The sequence below is a fragment of the Canis aureus genome, chromosome 15 (genome assembly GCF_053574225.1).
Source record: "Canis aureus isolate CA01 chromosome 15, VMU_Caureus_v.1.0, whole genome shotgun sequence".
In the NCBI taxonomy this organism is placed as follows: Eukaryota; Metazoa; Chordata; class Mammalia; order Carnivora; family Canidae; genus Canis; species Canis aureus.
The window spans coordinates 60,662,349-60,682,684 of record NC_135625.1 but is presented as its reverse complement, the minus strand read 5'-3'; the positions used below and the strand labels follow the sequence as shown (position 1 = coordinate 60,682,684).

The window sequence follows — 20,336 nt, the reverse complement described above, 5'->3', positions numbered from 1 at the left end:
ACCCAGGAGCCTTTCCTTTTCTTCCACATGTCCCGCCAACAGGGAGGCAGGAGTGTGTATTAACCTGCAGGCCTTAGTTTCAGGCTCCCCCATTTACGTAATTGCTTGTTTTGTGGCTCTCGGGGGCCTGGTTCGTGTTCTACAAAATTAGGGCTGATGGGAAGATGAAAGCATTAATGTTTGAACAACATCTACCACTGATACAGCACAGATGCTCCAAAATGGGAGCTCTTCTCTCCCGCTCTACCTTTTCCATCTGCCTCTTCCGGGGGTTTGAAGGTCCCCCGAGGCCTTCCCCTCCCTTTGGAGCTCCCAGAACTGCCAGTGGTCACCCAAATCCATAACTGATCCCCTTTCTGCCCTTTCTGTGTGGCCACTACCTCCCCCCCCTAAGAATGCTGGACCAGTGGCTTGAAGCTGTCCTCAACGGCTCTCCAGCTGAAACTTCAGACCCAGAATTCTTTGGTTTTCACTCTTTTGCATTTTTTTATTAATAAATTTATTTTTATTGGTGTTCAATTTGTCAACATACAGAATAACACCCAGTGCTCATCTCGTCAAGTGTCCACCTCAGTTTTGCATTTTAAAGGTGGCCATCATGAAAAGGAAAACTGCTCTTTTATCACACTAATTGGTCTAGGTGTCTGTTCTCTAAGATTGTGAGCAACTCCAAGGCTCTGGGGTTTATCTTCTGCAGTATCTACTGCTTAGTGGGTATTTAACAACTGGTTGTTTATTTAATGAACGAGTGGGTTCTAATGGTTGACTAAAGTGGGGATATGGGTTGGCCTCCTTCACAGCCACATCTTGGATATCTTTGCTCTTCCGATGGCTTCTCCAGATAGGGAGAGGGTTTTTTCCAAAGCCCAAATCCGGACACGTGGTATGAGACGTGATCTGATAACAGGAAAGTGTATTTAAAATCAGACTTCCAGAATGTTAGGGACATGGAACAGCTTCACACAGGCCCTTGCTCCCCAATTATTTTATACTTGGGGAGAAAATGCACGCCATTACCCACCTGTCATCAAAGCCCAGGGTCTATTGGAATGAAAAGGTATGTCCGCCAGAGTATAATTCCTTTACCTCTCTGGGTCTATCTTTATAAATTTTCTCCAGAGAAATGCTTTAGGGCCTTCCCAGAATCATTCTCCCACTGGTACCCCCCAGGCCTTCAAAGCCATCACCAGCTCCCCATTCAAGCGGAGAACTGAACAGTCCAGGATTGCCAAGCTCCTCCCCACCCCCAACCATAGGGGGCATCATCGCAGTGAGGTGCAGGTTCAGAGGTGAGCCAGCCTGTACGCTGTAGGGGCTGCCTGGCCCTGCTCCCCAGCTCAATGATCCAGGCCAGTTCAAGCCAGCTCCCAGGTGCCCAGACTCAGGCCCAGTTAGGGAATGGGGCCCTAACTCCTGTGTTCCTGTAGCGCATCTCAGCCACCCAAGAAGTGGGGGTGACAAGATGCCTGGGGGACCAAGCTCCAACCCCCCCTCCTTCCTTGGGTTTGGCTATTTTTGATGCTGCTTCTCACCTGTCCTTAACCCCCCAGGGCAGGACAGAGGAAATTCCCCCTCATTTATACCTGCTCCTCCCTTTTGTTTCCCTAGGAGCCTCTTTTAAGCCCACTAGTAGGGGTCTCTCCAGTTATTTCAGGAATGAGCATTTTTCTTTGATTTATGACTCATTTCAAGAGCCAGAGGCTTGCCTGACAAGTTCCCTTTCTCTGAAGCTTGCACACCTCTGTAAGAACATCCTAGAAGAGCCATAGGGATAGAAGCTTTTGAAGCTGCTTTAGAAATTACCTAAGTTTCCATGGCAATCAAGCACTCTGAAGTCACCACCACATTCTGGGTCTTTCTGTTTCCACTGAAAAGGCTGTTGGAGAAATCTGTTCTTTCTCAGCAATCCCCCCCACTCCCAGGAATGGAGCTTGGATTCCAGCTACCCTGCCCTTTCTTTCTTCCCCTGCCTACCCTTCCCACTCTTGCCAATAATCCATGATCTGCAAGCAAAGACCCCAATTCAGTGCAGTGACGTTGTTATTTCGACCCCAGGAAAGACAGGGTCTTGTTACCATGATAGGAGGGGGCCTTAGGGTGTCAGAGTCCTGGCCTGACTCTGGACTATATTCACTGGATGATTCAGACATTCTACTGCCCGTGTTGGCAGAGGCAGGCCAGCCATGAAGGCACCAGGCTGTGGAGAGATCAGTCATCCTGAGTGAGACCCCAGATCATGCACCCCGCACTCAGCCTAGAGACTGAACCAAAATCATGCCTTACCATCTAGAGAAATCTAACTTTGCTATTCCCTTGTCTCCTCTGTACTTCCAGGTCTGTCCTGCCCACATAACTGGTTTTGATTGTTTGCCACAGGAACGTCACAAAAGATCCATCAATTTCCAGTGAAAACATCGACAGTGTATGCTAGAAGATTTCGCCAATCCTGCTGTGTCCATCAATCCTAGACATTATCGGTATTTGCAACCAATCTCAATCAAACACCTGCATTAAAATAAAGGCCTTAACGCAAACTTCTAATTCTCCATAAACCCTGACCTTACCTCCCTGCCCTGAGACCCTGCCAGTTTTGACAGGTGCTGTTCTCCCCAATTGCAGTAAGCAACCAACTCAGCTTCATCTGATTAGCAGGTTGTGTGGGCAATGTTGGGGGAGCCAGCTTTTGATCTCAGGAAAGGGGAACACATGCCGATGTGATTATTTGACCATCACAGACAAGGGGTGATCTTAAGCACAGCAGCCTTGGACTAAGTTACAGAAAAGAGGAACTGTAAGTAGAATAGAAGACAGACCTGGTTTCTCAAGACCTTCTAGAGTCCCTGCAGCAAAAGGCTGCTGTGCCCTGGGACCAGGGAGTGTGAGTGTGGGACAGAGATGGAGGCAGAGCTGGCATCATGGGCATGTGTGCTTGCTTTAATGTTCTGCTGTCACCATCCTGAAATTCTTAAATGTTTAAATAAGGGGTTCCAGGTTCTCATTTTGCACTGAGCCCCACAGATTATGCGGCTGGTCCTAGCTGGAGGGGAGGGATGCTCCTAGGTGTATAGCAACACTTTCAGGGACACGTGACAGTCTCTCTACCTGACCTGGCCACCTTGGGGCATAGGTATCCATGCCCCCACTCATAGAAACTGCCATGGGTAGTAGATGAAGCCCCAGGTATTGGCACCCCAGAAGGAAGCCAGATCACTGATACATGCCACATAATATCAAGTGATCACCCAGGCAAGAACCCCAGGGCAATCCGTGAAAGAGAGAGAAGGCAGGCCAAGATGAAGGATGATGCCCTCTCAATCAAACCCACAGCATGGCCTCCAAGGGCCTACATCTGCTCTCTTTTGGGAAACACCTCCATCTTGCTCTATTCCTGTCACAACTGTCCTCTTACTCATCTTCCTCAGAACCAACAGGCTCATTCCCTTCCCAAGTCCTTTGCACCTACTGTTCCTTTTACAAGGACTGATCCTGCCAACTCTCTCCAGGAAGACTTCCTTTCAATGGAAGATTCCCGCTGAAGGCTTCCATTCAAGCCTCCGTTCAACTGCTACCATCCGAGAGGCCTTCTGCCCACCCACTGCCCCTTCATCTATGGTAATGCCCCATCACTCTCTACCCCCCCGGCCAGGTTTCTTTCTCTCCACAGCTCCTGTCACCTGGTCGCGTATCACATACTTATGGTACTTCTTATCTCTCTCTCCAACAAGACTGTAAGCTTCCTGAGGACTTTGCCCTATTCCCCACTCTAGCCCAAATGCTTAAACGGTGTCCGGCACATGATAGGCAATCAGTATTTATTGAATGAAAGAATAAGTAGGGTGGCGATTAGCTAGAGAGACATCATCTGTTCAAGCAATTTTATCTTTACCAGGCCATGGCATGTGTCTGTGCACGGTGTTGCTAGTGATGGTATGGGGCTGCTGAGAGCGGACTGTCACTAAAGGTGGTTGTTTTCAAAAAGTAGCTAAAGTAGGGGCACCTGGGGGGCTCAGTGGTTGAGGTCTGCCTTTGGCTCAGGGCGTGATCCTGGGGTCCAGGGATCGAGTCCTGCATTGGGCTCCCCGCAAGGAACCTGCTTCTCCCTCTGCCTATGTCTCTGCCTCTCTCTCTCTCTGTGTCTCTCATGAATAAATAAATAAAATCTTCAAAACAAAGATAGCTAAAATAATATCTAAAGCTTTCTGGAGAATAATGCTAACCGTTGTCCTAAGCCTCTCACGTAAGTTAACTCTATAATTCTCACAACTGTGCTTCCAGCAGGTACTATTATTAGTTCTCTTTGCAGATGAGAAAATTGAACGAGTACATGAAAGGTAATTAAGTAACTTTCTTAAGTCACACAGCTCCTTTGGTTCTGCACTAGTTCTTCATGATAAAAACGTAATTCTCCCCTTTAGATGGATGATTCTATCCATCTAAAAAAGTCCTAAACAAGGACTTCAACCTCCAGTTGGGTGGCAGGGAATGGAAGGCAGCTCACTGGGCATGTGTGGGCAGGGGCATCCAAGAGATGAGGGTTGCTCATCCCATGAGCTCTCTTGGATACCTTCACCACCCACCCTCCTTACCACCTCCTTCTAGAGTCTGCTTTCTGTCTTGGCATTTCCTTCTGGGGATTTAATGACAAAGCATTAAGAATATGTAGCACTGTGGTTTGTTGAGTGTTTGGTGGGCAGGTTATAGGCATTCTGACATGGCCTTCACTGATGCGATTTGGATTTACAGGACCAAGGCTGCTTACTATTGCCCTCTGAAGTACAAATCTTTTTTTTTTTTTTTTTTTAAGTACAAATCTATAATGGGGGCAGGTCCCAAAGTGTGGCAAGGGTGCAATTCTTTTCAATGTGGTCCAGCTCTTCAGGTGAAAATGAAGTCCTCCTGCTGCCTGGGTTGCTGGAAGGATTGATCCTGGCCCCTCATTCTACATTAGGTAAGGGTGCATGTTGTTTCTTAATTCTCCTGGCAATGTGTCTCCTCCCCTAAATGTCTTTGTTTTGAATGTAATTATCAAATGCTAATAAATATTCAAATATGCACCTTCCGAAAGGCAAGACATATATATTTCAGGACATGAAGTACTTTGTCAATCTCTGCTTAGGATTTTGCAAGAAAGGTTGTAAGACAAAAAGCCAAGAGGGGAGTTGTGATGTTCCAGTGAAATCCCACATGAACCTATAAAAGCAGTTTAGCAGGGTGAGTAAATGGGTTTTATGTCCTTGTTTGGTCATGGTAGATTATAGATACTTCTCTGCCTATCAGAATGGACTTTGGGCAGTCCAGGTGGCTCAGCAGTTTAGTGCCGCCTTCAGCCTAAGGCCTGATCCTGGAGACCCAGGATCGAGTCCCATGTCGGGTTCCCTGCATGGAGCCTGGTTCTCCCTCTGCCTGTGTCTCTGCCTCTCTCTCTCTGTCTCCCATGAATAAATAAATAAAATCTTAAAAAAAAAAAAAAGAATGGACTTCACTTAGGGAATACATATAACAGTAATGGCTACCATTTATTGAGGGTTTTATAAGCTTTGCACCATGGAAAGTCATAGAGTTACTGGATTTATCCTTTCCTCCAATTCAGAATATCTAATTTCCATGGTCTTCCTCTTCTTTCCCATGAGTCTTGAAGTAATGACCCACAGTCATTAAGTTGGAGCACCGTGCCTCCAGGACTTAGAGAAATGCTGTTCTAGCCAGGTTTCTAAGTAGTGCTGGAGTTAGGAGTGACAGTGGGGAGAGGCTGATGGCAACCCTAGACCTTATTCTACTATGTGGGCATCCCTAAAATCACTTCACTGCCTAACGGAAAGAGTCCTCCAGGTAAAACACCTATTGCCTCAGACTTTCATTTTAGGATTGTGTGTTCTCAGAATTGCTGGGCCTTTATCAAGGTCTCTATCTCTCAGAAGTGGGGTATCTGGGGGTTCACAGCACAGCTGAACTGCTCTCCGGTGAGCCTGGTAGAAGGGGAGAACATCTGGCATCACTGCTCTGCAAATCACTGCCATCACTCAAACTTGATAGCCTAAGGTCCTTTAGGACATTCTCTTGGCTCCTCTTGACTGACTGGGAAGGTAGAAAAGGCCACACTGGTCACAGGTGGTTGGGGAAGGACCTCTAATGATTTCCTTTTCCCATTACCACCTGTGCCCTCAATTCTGGCCATGATCTCCTCCGTGTGTCCTTTTGTATTTTGAGAAGGGATAAACGGAAAGGGAATGGAGTGAGATTCTGGGACTGGCACCTGCTCAGAAGCAGACTGGAGGCATGAGAGTGTGGGAGGATGGGTGTGTGGCCTAGGGGTCATGGGGACCTTCAACATGGGGAGCTGAAAGCCCAGGCAGCAGGATGAGCTGCTGTCACAGGCCAGCTCTGGTTCCAGTGCTGCCACTCACCAGCTGGGGGGCCTGGGACAACTGACACAACTACTCTGATCTGGAGACACGGGGACATCACACTGGATGGCCTCCAAGGTTCCTGCCAGTTCTAATACTCTCAAGCCCCCATTTAAGATAGAGGTCCTTGTGAATTCATGTGTAATCTATACCCTACTTCCAAAGGAAACTTGAGACATCCTATGCCAGAAGTACACAGACCCTGGGACTGTTCAAATAAAGAGAGAAGGAGGATAAGGAATCCCACAGAAGGGGAGAGGATCAGGCTAGGTTATTTTCTTGAAGGATAGCTCTTCCATTGAGACAAAACAAAATACTTTCTCTTCATTACACGTAATTCACTTCTGCAACGCATGCATTCAACAGATATTTAGGGTGCAGACATTGTTCCCAACACGTGGGATGCTTTGGAAAACAAGAGAGACAAGGTTCTGGAGCTCATGGAGCTTCTATCTAAGGGGGGGTGGGTGTAAAGAGGCAATGAACAAATACGGACTGTTAACAACTCTGCAGACATCTAGTGCCCGGATCTTGGTGTCTAACACCCTTCTCCAATAAAAGGAACCGGCGCTCCTTGGAGAAATGGCTCATTCCAGGTCTGGGCAGGAAATATCAAAGAGAAGCCTGGAGCCCCTTGTGGTGCCAGAAAGTAGTAAGAGCTTAAATAAATAAATAAATAAATAAATAAATAAATAAATACATACCAACCACCAAAACCAAAACCCCACATTGATAAGAATATGTCAAAGCAGCACAGGGCCAGGAGCAGTAAAACAAATCTAGTATTGGATTATAACCCAGAGTAAAAAATAAATATCCGTGAGTCCGCGCTGATATAAATAAAAGATGGGGTAAGTTGATAAATGGAGGAGAGAGACAAATCGCCGTTGCAGAAGTATTCCAAATAACTTACATAGATACTCCACCCTAAAGGAGAGGGAGCCTATGTCCCCTGTCCCCAGGTGTGCACCGCGCCTGGTGACATCCTTCCAGAGAGAACAGGATGGAAACAGGGAAAACAGAGTAACTCTACAGTAGAGGATACCCCTCCCTCCACCCGCCACGACTTCAGCCAGGTGATCCCGGGCAACTTCACAAATCATGTGGACAGGATGTAGCCTTAAGATGATGTGACAAATGACACTTGACCCATGTGATTTTCCTCCCCAACCCTCTATCCAGCCTAATCATGAGAAAAAAAAAAAATCAGGCAAGTTCCAGCAGTATGGATGAGCAGTGCTCCTCAAAACCACTGAGGTCATGAAAAACAAGGACAGTCTGAGAAGTGGCCACAGCCGTGAGGAGCCTAAGGAGAAGTGACAACTAGTTGTACTGTGGGGTCCCAGATGGGAGCATGGAACAGAAAGATAATGGAGATCAGGTAAAAACTAAGAGAAACTGAATAAACAATGGACATTTGTCAATAATAATCTATCACAGGATGCCTGGGTGGCTCAGTGGTTGAGTGTCTGCCTTGGGCTCAGGTCATGATCCCAGAGTCCCGGGATCGAGTCCCATGTTGGGCTCCCTGCATGGAGCCTGCTTCTCCTCTGCCTGTGTCTCTGCCTCTCTCTCTGTGTCTCTCATGAATAAATAAACAAAATCTTAAAAAAAAAAAATCTAACACTATTCATTAATAATTCATTAACAGATTCTGCTAATGGAGGATGTTGATAAGCGGGGAACCGATGTGCAGGGGCAGAGGGCAAGATGGGAACTCTGTGCTCCCTGCTCCATTTTTTTCTGTAAATCTAAAATTATAAATCTAACAAGTAGACCTATTAAAGAAAAAAAAAAAGGAGATCTGAAGGTGAGAGATGGAAGAAGTCAGAGACTCTCTCCTGCTGGCCCTGAATACATACACAAGCTTCCCGGAGTTTGGCAGCCACAGGGAACTGAATCCTACCAAAGAGGACCCCAGGCTCAGATGAGACCCCGGCCCCAGCAGACATTTCGACAGCAGTTTTGTTGCTTTAAGCTACTAAAAAAAAAAAAAAAAAAAATCAACCTAAACCAAAATACAACAAACATTTCAGAAAGTGGTGAGTGTGCCGTAGAAAGATGAATTAATTACAATATAGACAGTGACCGGGTGGGCTTCATGAATTTGGGTGGCCAGGGAAGCTCTCTCTCGGGGTGACTTCTATTTGGGGTCTGGGTCTGGGGAAGGAGCCAGCCAGGAGGCCCGGGGGAGTGGAGAGTACTACGAGCAAAGGCACCAACCAGGTCCAGGGCCTGGGAGCGAAGCTTCGGGTGCTCCAGGACAGAAAGGCAGCTGGTGTGGTTGGAGTGACGTGAGAGTCGGGGAGAGGAGAGAGCAAGGGGGCTGCCCAGGGGGTACTATGAGCCAGAATACACTGAGCTTCCACTACGGACGGAGTGTGTGGGTATCCCCAGGATTCTTCTGTTGAGATTCTAACTCTCCAGGTGATGGTACTAGGAGGAGGGGCCTTTGGGAGGTGATGAGGTCCCGAGGATGGTGTCCTCAGCCTCAGAAGAGGCCCCGCAGGGCTCCCTGGCCCCTTCCACCACACGAGGACACAGCACGAGGGGGCCTGTCTGTGAACCAGAAAGTGGTTCCCACCAGTCGCAGAACATTCCAGTGTACTGCTCTTAGATGCGCCAGCCTCCAGGACCGGAAGACGCAAATTTCTGTTGTTTATCAGCCATCCCATCTCTGGCCTTTAGTCATAGGAGCCCAGGCTGGCGAGGACAGCTTCTAAAAAAGGCTGAAGAATTTGGATCTTATTTTCATTTTGACTAGAAGCCTCGGGAGTCCTGGTAGCAGGCGAGTGACATAGCTGACTTGCGGATTTCAAAAAAACTGATGTAGACTCTGTGAAGGACTGACTGCTGGCTGGGTGCCAGGTGGAGTCGGGGCGTCCAGGAGCAGCCGAGACCAAGGCTTAGGCCGAGGCGGTGGCGGAGATGACGGGGGTCCTCCAGGAGGTGTGGCCGGGGGTGCAGCGGGGCTGGATGCTCCCACTCGCTTTGTGGATCTGCATCCGTGCGGGGGCTCCGAGGCTCCCCAGCAAGGGAATTATAAGTAACTGCAGCGGCCCCATGCTCCCCCACCGCACCGTCCGTCCCCCGTGTCATGCTGTTCCCGAGCTTCTGAATACCACGGGTGATTCATCAAGACTCTCGTCTCTGGCAGTTGCTTGCACCCAACTGGTGCTGTGCCAGTCTGGGCTAGCTTGTCTCCTGGAGGCATCACCAAAGGGGAAAGGGGCTCCCACCCACCGCCCCCCAGCCTCCTGGCCCCACAAAGCTACCCTGCTTCATTGATTGCCTCCTCGGGGTTGAGGGTTAATTAAACCGTTTGTTGCTGGTTACTTCACAAGGTACGGGGTACCCTCTATGTAACCCGGGAACTGGATACATCTGGCACAGAGTAGTACACAGGGTCAGCAGCCTCCCTCACGCTGGGACAGAGAACAGGGTGGTAATAGCACTTGCTGCTTGGTTTTCATTTTGGGTTTTGTTTTTGTTTTGACTAAGGTCAAGTGCAATTCCAGCCTTGGACTCTTGACTCCAGGCTTACCTTTTCTTGTTCTTGCAGCTCCTCCTTCTTCCACCCGCTCCCCATACCCCTGCCGGGCCAGCTCCAGGCCCGTCCCCCCTGCTGCTGTTGGTACCCACCCCCTGTGCCTGGAGCTTCACCTTATCCTCTGGGTGCCGCTCTGGGCTCAGTCACAGGTGCCTGGCACACCACTCTGGGTGAAAGCTAGGGCTCAGAGGCCTTTTCAGGTCCCACTTGGCCATAAAGACCTGTAGTCTGGGGGACCACCTTGTTCCTGAGGTGGCCGTCACTGGAGCAGACCCTCTAAGCACTTAACAGGCCAACCTGAGGAGGTTAACTTGTAGAGGACAAAGACCAGTCGGGTTCTGGGGGGATTCGGTGCTGACACAGGGCATTCTATAGGTCAAAGCATCCTTTCAGGGTTGACACCTGGGCCTCTGAGTCACTCCCTCTGCTGGGAAGGGATGGGGGTTAGGACAGCTCCTGTTCCTGGGTGGGCTTCCTCTCCAGGCCTGAACTAAGCTAAATTCATGGGGTCAGCAGATGGCAGCTGCTCCAGGCATCTGGACTCCCATGGCTGTGTCTGGCCTCGTTGGAAAGGATACTAACTTGAGGAGGACGAGAGTGTTCTCACACCCTCTGGAGCTTCAGCTTCCCAAAACAGCCACTGTCCAAGAGATCAGCCCTTAGTGGCTTTGTCTTGTCTTTGTTCCTGTTAGAGCCTGGCCTGATGGTGACATGAGGTGTGTAGCCATCCTTTCTCTCCCTAGCCCCTTCTGGGAGGGTACAGCCCTATTTGTGGACACAAGTAACCAAGCTCCAGGGGAGATGGAATGGGTTAACCCCAACCAGGACAGTGCCCCAATCACCAAGAAACAGCTCTTAGAACAGCAACTTCTCCAAAGCTCTTCTTGATGCTAACATTTTATCAACTATGATTTTGTCGTTAAAAAAAAAAAATACAGTACATGTCCTAGAAAGCAGGTTTTGCTGAGCCCCTCAGTAACCAGGGCTTGGATAGGTCTGCACAGTAATAACTGAAGTCCTGTTGTGGTATTTGGCTTTCTCCTGCTGCACAAGGCTTTGAGAGTCATAAGAGGTGGGGGAGGGGAGGGAAGGAAGAAAGCCAATCACGAGAGGTCGTGGCCAACTGGCTCATTCCTAGAAGCATAACATTTTGCCACCAGAGACAACTTTAAAGTTCAGCTATCCCACAGGCTCTCACCCCTGCCTGCATGTGAGGATCACCCCCCAGAAGTTCTGCTGGGATTGTTCTGGGGAGAGCACCCAGCATCAGTATTTTTAAGAGCTCTTCAGGTGATTAGAGCGTGCAGTGACAGAAGCATGGACGAGGCAAAAGGTGAGCCATGCCCTCACTCAGGCACCCTGTCGGGCAGGGCCTCTGATCCCCAATCAATCAAAGCTTTCAGACTGTCAACCCCAAAGCCCCAGGCGTACTTGGCTGTACGCAGGGCCCCAGCCGCCCTCCAGCCACCCTCATCTCTTTCCCACAGAGCTTCCACCCATGGTCTCAGGTGAGCAGAAAGTGACCCTGTCCCTACCCTGGTCACAGCTGTTGGCCCAGCCATGATCACTCAGGTCTGCCTGACCAATGGTGTGTGATCTGCTGGAGAGGATAAATGGGCCAATCACATTCTTTCTCTATCTCTCGGGAACGTGGCATAAGCCACCCAGAAGGAAGCTGAAAGGTTCTGCAGACTTAGCACCTGGGCAGGTTGTGAGCCTTGCTTGGGGCCTGGAGAGAGGGGAGCGCCTGCAGGGAGCTGCAAACACCCTGAAAGGGCCGGAATGAAAGAGTGTCAGCTCCCAGAGCTCAAGGATTCCTACTCTGCCTGAGGCCTGTTTGCTCAGCTGCTCCCCCCCCCTCCCCGCCCCGATTCCTGGGAGACCTTTCCAGAGCCTTAGAAAAGCCCATTCACTGGAGCCTTTCTCTGTATCACCAAAAACATCTTAGAATGCTCACTACAAACAGAGCCACTCTGCTTTTATCTCTTTACATTTCAGGGTCCAGGGGAGATCTTGACTGGAAGGTGGACACAAAAGGTCCCCACTGTTGGCTAAAACACAGTATGGAGGTCAGGGGCCGAGGCTGAGCCTTGCTTCACTGAGGACACGGGGCACAGACCAAGGACAGGGCAGGTCTTGTGGGCCTGTCTCTGAGGAAGACCAGTAGGAGGGGTGTAGGGACCGTTAGAGAGCTCCCCTAGATACCCCATGACCACAGGTGTGGGGATGGGGGCACAGGGTTGGGTAAGCTTGGGGTTCCCTGGGAACCTGGTCTTATCTCTGGCACAGAATGGCTATGCTTCAGGGGTATGACTGGGCCTTCTGTTGGGCCCCTGGAAGGATCCTACAATTCTCCCCCTCTCCTAACTGATAGCTCACTAGCCCCCAGACATCCCTTCCATGCACCCAGAGGGACAGCAGCCACCGTTCCCAAGGCTAGCCCACCCCTCCCATCTTAGGCACTTCCCAGAGGCGACCTGGCTGGCCAGAAGCATGCGACGCCTCAAGTCTAAGGGACATGGTTTCCCCGTAGAGGACTCGCTTTCCCTTCTTCCCATACATACATCTAATTCCTGCTGACTAAGCCCAGCTCCACCTCCACCGAGCTCCACACAGGGCACCAATCTACTTCTTGCAGAGGAGACCGTGAGGGGCAGACCCGATGGTGAACTTCAGCTTTGGGCCGAGACGTCAGGGAAGGGAGGTGCATGCAGAGTGTGGATCGAATTGACTTTCCATGCACTGGAACCTATTCCTGCCTAGCCATACAATTCTCTGTATCTACAATCCCTTACAGGGACACTGGAGCAGTTCAGTCATGACACCAGCAGAGAGTTACAGGAGATGGATATGAGAGAAGGTCTAGCCCTGTCCTACCACCCTGGGAGTGCCTTATTTGGAAAAGGTAAGAGCATTTAGGATTCATAAATCAAGGGTAAGGATAGGCTTTTGAAAAGGAAACTGCCCAGGTAACACCTGCTTCCCACCCCAAAGTCCAATATGTACATAAAACGCCAGAGCATTTTCTGAGTTTGTGCTTTCTCGGAGTCTGATGCCTCTCTCCGTGTCACAGCCACACAATCTTTCCCATAGCAGCCAATCAGACCCCCAAGAGTGAAGGGCCAGATCTTATTAGCCTTTGCAACCCCAGAAGCTGGCGCAGTGGCAGAGAGCTTTAGAGGAACTCAAAAAAATGTTTGATGAATGAATGAATGAATGAGTATTCCCTAGCCATTCTCCTGGAATCCCAGAAACCAGGACCTTTGCCCTCGAGTAGGCCCCCCGAGCCCACAGCCTTACCTCCCATGAGGAAGAGAAGCCCTGCCACATACTGCATAAGGCCTCGGTCCCAGCAGCAGCCCAGCACGCCGATGATCCAGCCGAAGAGGATGATGGCCACCGCCATGCCCATGAAGCCGGCTGTCATCCTGCGCAGGTCTGTGGGGGAAGCATGGGGCGACAGTTAGCATCAGAACCTAGAACTCAGGGTCAAGGTACGTCCTGGCCCTGGGCAGAGGGGAGAGGATGGGACACTGCAGGAGCGGGAAGGCAACCTCCCCTTTCCAGACAGATTTGCACAACTGAGCTCCCTTTGTACAGGAGAGCCCCCGATGGTAGCTATCCTCAGGTGCAAAAAGCAGCCAGCACGGCTTGGTTTGTGAGCATAAGGAGAGATCATCACCATAATTGGTGTCATTTCTTACGCACTTCCTTTGTGCCAGGTGCAGCCCTGTCCTTCCCAAGCATCTGGCTCAGCTGTCCGAGACGGGTCCCGTCTTTATCCCGATTTGAAAAATGGAGTGAACTGCTGAAAGCCGTACAGCGAACAAGCAGCAGAACAGGGCATCAAGCCCAGATCTGCACGGCTCCTGGGCGCCAACCACAGCATCGTTCGCCTCTCAGGGACAAGTGGGCCTTTAGAGGAGGGCGGGCTCTTGGCCTCCTGGCTGCACCTGCCAAGAGCTCCCTCCCTCCCCTCCAGGGTTGACTGGGCTCCCCAGGAGGTCCAGTGTGAGGAGGAGGCTGCTGCGGTGTCTCCTTCCTCCCCCTCCAAGCCAGCTCCCAGGGGCTCAGCTTCCGCTGCATGTGGGGTTGCAGGGCGGGGAACCACACTTCCTGCCCTCACACTGCACCCCTGCGCAGGCCTCTTCAGCCCCTAAGACCCAAATCAGCCCAGCCTTCTGGGTCTGGCCTTTCTCCACTCCTGGGTTCGCTGACCCCGCCATACAAAGCTGATGTGGGTCCAGGCATGAGAAGGGCTGAAAAAGGCAGTATTTTTAGTGGAAGGGAGAGAGCAGAGCTGCTCTCACATCTCAGCCACCCTCAAGCAACATCCTGCCCTAGGCTCTCTCCAGCGCCCTCTAGTGTGTGCCCCACCAACCTCATGCTCCCTCCCTGGGGTCCAGCCTTCTAACCTCCTGCTGGGCAACACCCTGGTCGCTTGCCCTTGATTCCCTCCACCCTGCCCCAGCACCCACCAGCCTGCAGTTCCCTGTCCACCTCCGTGGTCTGTGCGGAGCCCATCTGCCAGCTCCAGTCCCAGTCCCGCCAATGGGACTCCAAACAGGAGCAAGCCACCTGCCCAGCCTCTGCACCCAGGGGGTTGCCAGGGCAGCCTGGAGGACCCCATGGGCACTCCCTGCTCTCAAAGGGAGAGACAGACAGTGAGGATACCCGACAGCAAACTCTATCCACATTCCATGCAAGCAAGGGAGAAATCTCCGCTCATCCCCCACTAACATGCGGCAAGTTTCTGCCCACCACGAGGGTGTCCCATCCGCTCTGTTCCTCTCCCACCCCAGTCACCACCGTTGGGAGCAACGGCGGATCCTGGCACGGTTAGGCTAGAGAACTCTCAGCCCTCTCCCCTCGGAAGAGGGACTCGGTCCACCCTCCTTGGCCTGACACGGGGGATGAGATGCTGGCAGCCCTCCACCTAGGGGGAGCTGGCTGGGGTGTGGGGAGACAGAGGCAGAGGACAGCGGCCGGGACAGGAGGCAGGACAGGCCCCTGTGGTGGAGGCCGAAAGCCATCCAGAGAGAGGTTCCTGCTCGATCTGTTCTCCTCTGTCCTCCCCTACCCGATCTGGAAGGCCTGCCCCAGCCAGGTAGGAGTGATACCCATTAGAGTCACTTATGGGAGCTGCCAGGGAGCTAATTATCGCGCCACACTCCACAGATGGTGCCTATCACCAATGTGTCCCAGGAAGCTTCCCAGAGGGGCGCCGCTCGCTCCATCACAGCACAGTGCTCACATGTGCATGTGTGCCCCGAGCCGGCTCCCTGCGTCCGTGCTCGGGCACCCACAGCCAGCTTGAAACAAAGAGGCACAGCCTCGCCAGGTGCAGAGGCACTTCTCATCCCGGGATCTAACTGCCTGGTCGTCCTGGCCCTCATCTCCCCACACTGCTTTTTCTGCTGCCACCTGTCTTAGCCCTTCTTCCTTTGCCACCACCCACAGTCCTTGGAGTGAGCCAGGCCCCAGCCCCCCTGGTTGGTGAAGAGCCCGCCCTTTTGATGTGTGAGTCCATTTGACCCCTGGAAGTGTAGTCAAGGGCAAGGAGGCAGCGGGGAAGGAGAGGTCAGGGTATTTTTGGAGTAACGTAGGTTTATATCCCCTTAAACAGATCAGGAAATTTTGCTCTATGCCCCTGTGAGACCTCTGGCTCCCTTTACAGGGCAGGAGGGGCTTCTAAAATCTCGGCCTCTTTGGCAGCAGGAGAGAGGGACAATGTGGTTAAGGTCACAGAGCCCCTCCCCTGCACTTGGCCTTGCTCATGGGTGGGCCTTCCTGGTCCTCAGGCTCTGCAGATCCACGGGAGCAAAGGTACTGCCTGGGGGATTAAGTGGACCACGTGTCCTATAAGGTGTGTCCCCGTCGGCCAGGAATGGACAAATAGGAGAAGGAAATGCAATTGGAGGAAGCAGAGACACGAAGAAGATAACTTCTCTTGCAGAAGTTCTGAGACAGGGGACAGTCACCTGTGTCCCAGGTCCGAGAGGGGCTGTGGCCCTCGAGCACAGATTAGGGGCACTTTGTCAGCAAAAGCTGAGTTGTTGATCTGGAAAGCAGGATGAAGACCAGAGGTCAGGCCTGAGTATTTTCACTGACTGAGGGTATTTTTACCACCACCCCGTGAGTCCAATTTGCAAGATCCAGAGAAGTCAAATAATTTATTGACAAACCAGTGACATAAAAGAAGAGTGAGTTGGGTGGGAAAATAAAATTAATAATGCAGCTAAAGACCTACTGGGTTGTCATGGTGATTGAACAGATGTATTGGGCATTTCTTCCTTCCAAATAAACTGAGAACTATAGTTCCGTGATTTTTTTTTTTTTTTCAAATATAGGCGTCCACGAGGATGGGCAAATAGGACAAGAGACAACCCAGGACTGGGAGCAGCAAAGCTGGTAGATGGTGCACTTGGCTAGAGCCAAACTAAAGGCAGCAGTGGCAAAGGTGCAAACCAACCCACCGCATCCCCCAGAGGCTCATGAACAGGCACCCACAGGTTCCTCTGAATCAAGCAGTTGTTACCCAGAGGGCAGGAGCATGAATAACCAAGGTTTGGTAGAGTTGTCTGAGATGGAACTAGATCCCTAGATGCCTTCACCCAACTCCACAATGCTTGGGGACTCCCCTCCCTCGCCCTGGGGGGTACACTGGGGATATCTAGCACTGGCGGTTGACAAGCTAATTCCACAGAGACAATTAAGTGACCATTTACCTACAGAATGTTGGCTGCTTGCCCTTGGAACCCTAGCCTCCTTCTACTCGGCCCCCAGACACTATCTGGCCCCTGCCGTCCAGTCTGGGGACCAGGCAAGGCCTTTCCAGTGACGACCAGCACAAGAGGCAAGACCTAGACACCCAGCATTGGGGGAGTCCCACAAACAGCCCCTCTGACCGCTCTACAATGGACCTTCCCATTGACAAGCCCTCCACCCACTCAGTGCTTCCAGGCAGCGCTTTAGCACTGCCCCCTGACAACCCAGTACCAGCACGTATCTATAACCTGGGAGCAAAAGAACCTGAAGAAACAAGCCACGGAGAGAGGAGGCAATAATTCAAAATTATTATTAATATTCCCAGAGAGGGCACAAAACATATTTTGCCTCCGTGAAATAAGAACAGGAGTCTACTGAAAACATCTGGAGAATAAAACCAACTCCTTAAAATAGCAGAATCAAAGTCACTGAAATTTATAGCATCAAATCGATTCTAATTCATGTATTAACAGTGCTATCATGTTCCTGAAGAGAGATGTAAGGGAGCTTACAAATCACACATGGTGTAACAGGATAAAAATAATTAATGGGAAAGGAAGGGAACAGAAAATAAAGGGAAGAAGCAGCTGGATCTCACATGCAGGCAGGAGGTCCTTAGGTAGGAAATGACACTCTTGTACCTGAATTGAAAGGCAACACACATGATTTCCATTGTCATGGAATCTTTGTTTCCCGGTTGCACTTGAGTGAATCTGAAGGGCCACTCTGCCCGTAGAATGAGCCGGGTGCACACAGCCCCATTTCCTGCCCATCTGCAGCGCCCTGTGTGCCTATTTTATCTCCTGAAGAGTAAGAGGGTTCCTGTTTCACTGTGACTGCTCACAATGCCCACACCAGTGCTCTGCACCCAGGAACTTACACAGCTTGTCTCTCGTTCCCCATTTCTTCCTGCCTTTTTAGAAAAGAAAGAAAAGGGAACCAGCCTTACTCAAGTATTTGAAGCCCTGTTTGAATATTATGTAGGATTGGCCTATGAATAATCCCCTTAGAAAGAACCCGGGATGATGAGCTGAACTCTGCAGGCCAAAGCTGAGATAGAGAAAAATCTCATGAATCCTGTTGGGTGGGAGCCCATCGTCTGTATTCCATGACCCAGATGCTTAACATTCTAAGTTTTGAGACGAGAAAGGTGCATTCTCAACTTTTTAGAAAAAGAATGTAGTTCAGCACAGTGGAAAGGGTGTGCAAAAGGGGGTAATGAGGGAGGGTGCAGGAGGAAAGGCAAGGGGAACAATTGAATAGAACCAGAAAAGGCAGTTCTCCCTCACAGAAAACTTTTGATTTTGAAGTTTACACTCCTATTAACATTTAAATTGAAAGGTATTGCTTTGCAACTCTACACGGGAAACCAGGATATCTGCATTTAAATAAATACCACTTAGAGAAGGAAAATATATATGGGCTCTGAATCTCTATTTGCTCTTTAAAGACCTTGCACAGAAAAATGATGATTGTAATTTTTTTTTCTCATCAAAAAAAAAAAAAAATCCCCCAAATCACAAAAAATGGTGAGGGTAAGTATGTGTTAGACCCTTCTGGGATGGTACCCAGTGGAGACGGGGAGAGGATACTTTATTAATGGCCCAAGGGCCAACGTGGGGAGTGACCAGCAAGGCCACATGGGGGCACGTCTGGGTTAGCCTCGTTTGCTGCAAGCTCTCCCTCTACATGAAATGAGCATATCACCCCTGCCACGACGGTGGAAGAGTGTAGGCTGCCCTTGGAGCTGGACATTCATTCATGGATTCATCAGTCCCTTGGGGTTCAAGGTCACAGGAACTGGAAGGTAGAACAAGATAGCAAGGCCAGAACTCCAGTACTTTCGCCCCAAAGGGTCAGTCTGCAATGAACATGCCAGCCGTGGGATATGGGATTAACTCAAGACAAATGGATTTAAATGAGAAGGAATATTCCAGGGCCCATTTATGGGCACACCAAGTGGGGGTCTGGTTCTGGGTAACCATACAGAGATTTGACAGTTGAGAATGGAAGCACGGATTATGGTCCTGCCCCATACTGGCCATGTGAACTTGAGCAAGTGAGTCCATCTCTCGGGATCTGGGGTCTCTGCCCTTGTGAGCAGAGGTTCTGACAATACTTGCTTCAAAGGGTTATTAAGAGGATTAAGTCAGTTAATAGGTGTAAACTTCTTACAACAGTCCCTGGCACAAAGCTGGAGCTACACACAGCATTATGGATAGAAATGGAAGTCACTTAGAGTCACTCTCTTTTTCATGCTCCCTGTCTTGTGCATTTGCTGTCTGTAAGCACAAAAGGGGCTGGGCAACAAGTCTGGGTTAGCCCCTAATTAAAGACTGGGTACCCAGAGGGAACAGCCTTCTGGAATCTGTTCTTATGCCTCTCAGGTACCTAGAGAAGCCAACATGAAGGCTTTATGTTCTCTTCATTAATACTGAGATGCATCCAGCCCGGAGTGTCGATGCTTCCTATCCTCCGTGGACCAACCAGCTGGAGGCTGCAGCAGCTCGCAGCAGAGGGGCTGGTGGCCACGGAGGCTATCAGAACCCGGGGCTCTTGCAGTGAGCACAGCATTGGCTGGAAGGGAGAAAGACACACAGGCAGGACCCCAACTCTGCTGTGAGGGCTCCCGTGACAGTTAATTAAAATTGAAACAGAGAAGTAGCTAATGGGAGACGTTGCCTACAGCTTTCTTATAGAGGGTAAGTTGGTTCAGCATAATGTAGTTATATTTAAAAAGTTATTTTTATGTGAAAACAAACAAAATAGCTCTTAGGTCTGCCTGATTTGGTTTGATTCCTGAAAGGTCCTTCAGACCTCCCATCTTTCTCTAAGCACCCCCCCAGGCTCCGGTCATAGCGGACTGAGACCCCCCTCTTTCCTGGTGGGCACTGTGCTCCCTGCTGACATGGCTGCCCACCTGCTCCACGGGGCAGGCTTCTCATCATCCTTCAAGGCCTCCCTGACAAGTCAATATCTGGGAGGCTTCCCAGGCATGTTACTAGACACTGGTGTCCGGTGCCCAGGCTCCTCCAGCACTTCTCACATATCTTAGGGTAATCACTTAGGTCTCCCTCCCTGCAGTAAATGCAAGCTTGTTCAGGGCTGTGGTCATGTCTGGGTTTTTCTTTTGTCCTTCCCATCTCCGGTGCATTGCCTGACATAAGCAGGTGCTCAATAAATGTTTGCTAAATGAGCTCCCCGTCCCATCCTGAAACAGTTACTAAAACTGTGTGCACCACGGAATAAGGCAGGGTGAGGGGGATGTCCCCGCCCCATTCAACACCCTGCAGTGACTCAGCTGTCCTGGTGACTTGTAGCCAATGTCTCTCTCCTCCGATCTGATTTTATTTTTGAAAGCCAATAGTAACTACCACTTAACAATCCAATATACTTGTTTATTGTGTACAAACAAAACATCTGCGTAGGTCCAGGTTCCAGATCACATAAAGCCATGCAGCCTGGGGGCTCCTTACCACAAAGTTTAATGTGATGATGCCCATCGGATCGTGAACATGATGTCCCACAGATTATAAACCCAACAGACCTTTCTGCACCGCCCTCCTAAGTCAGGAAGAGACCGTCGGGGGAAAGATAGATGTTGTAGAACCAAG

The 20,336-nt window shown here is 50.4% G+C and overlaps 1 protein-coding gene and 1 long non-coding RNA gene across 2 annotated transcripts in view; one reads left to right on the top strand and one right to left on the bottom strand.

Annotated features, from left to right (window-relative positions):
• The window catches only part of TMEM178B (transmembrane protein 178B), a 343,102-nt gene that overhangs the window by 28,643 nt on the left and 294,123 nt on the right, over positions 1-20,336 (bottom strand). Inside the window, exon 3 of the mRNA XM_077850173.1 lies at positions 13,255-13,392. Within this exon, the coding sequence (XP_077706299.1) occupies positions 13,255-13,392 (138 nt within the window). The remainder of the gene's footprint in view (positions 1-13,254; positions 13,393-20,336) is intronic.
• On the top strand, positions 4,493-16,271 carry LOC144284964 (uncharacterized). The gene is made up of 4 exons (XR_013353353.1): positions 4,493-4,948; positions 12,752-12,859; positions 13,232-13,390; positions 13,677-16,271. It is a non-coding gene; the product is annotated as an uncharacterized LOC144284964 (long non-coding RNA).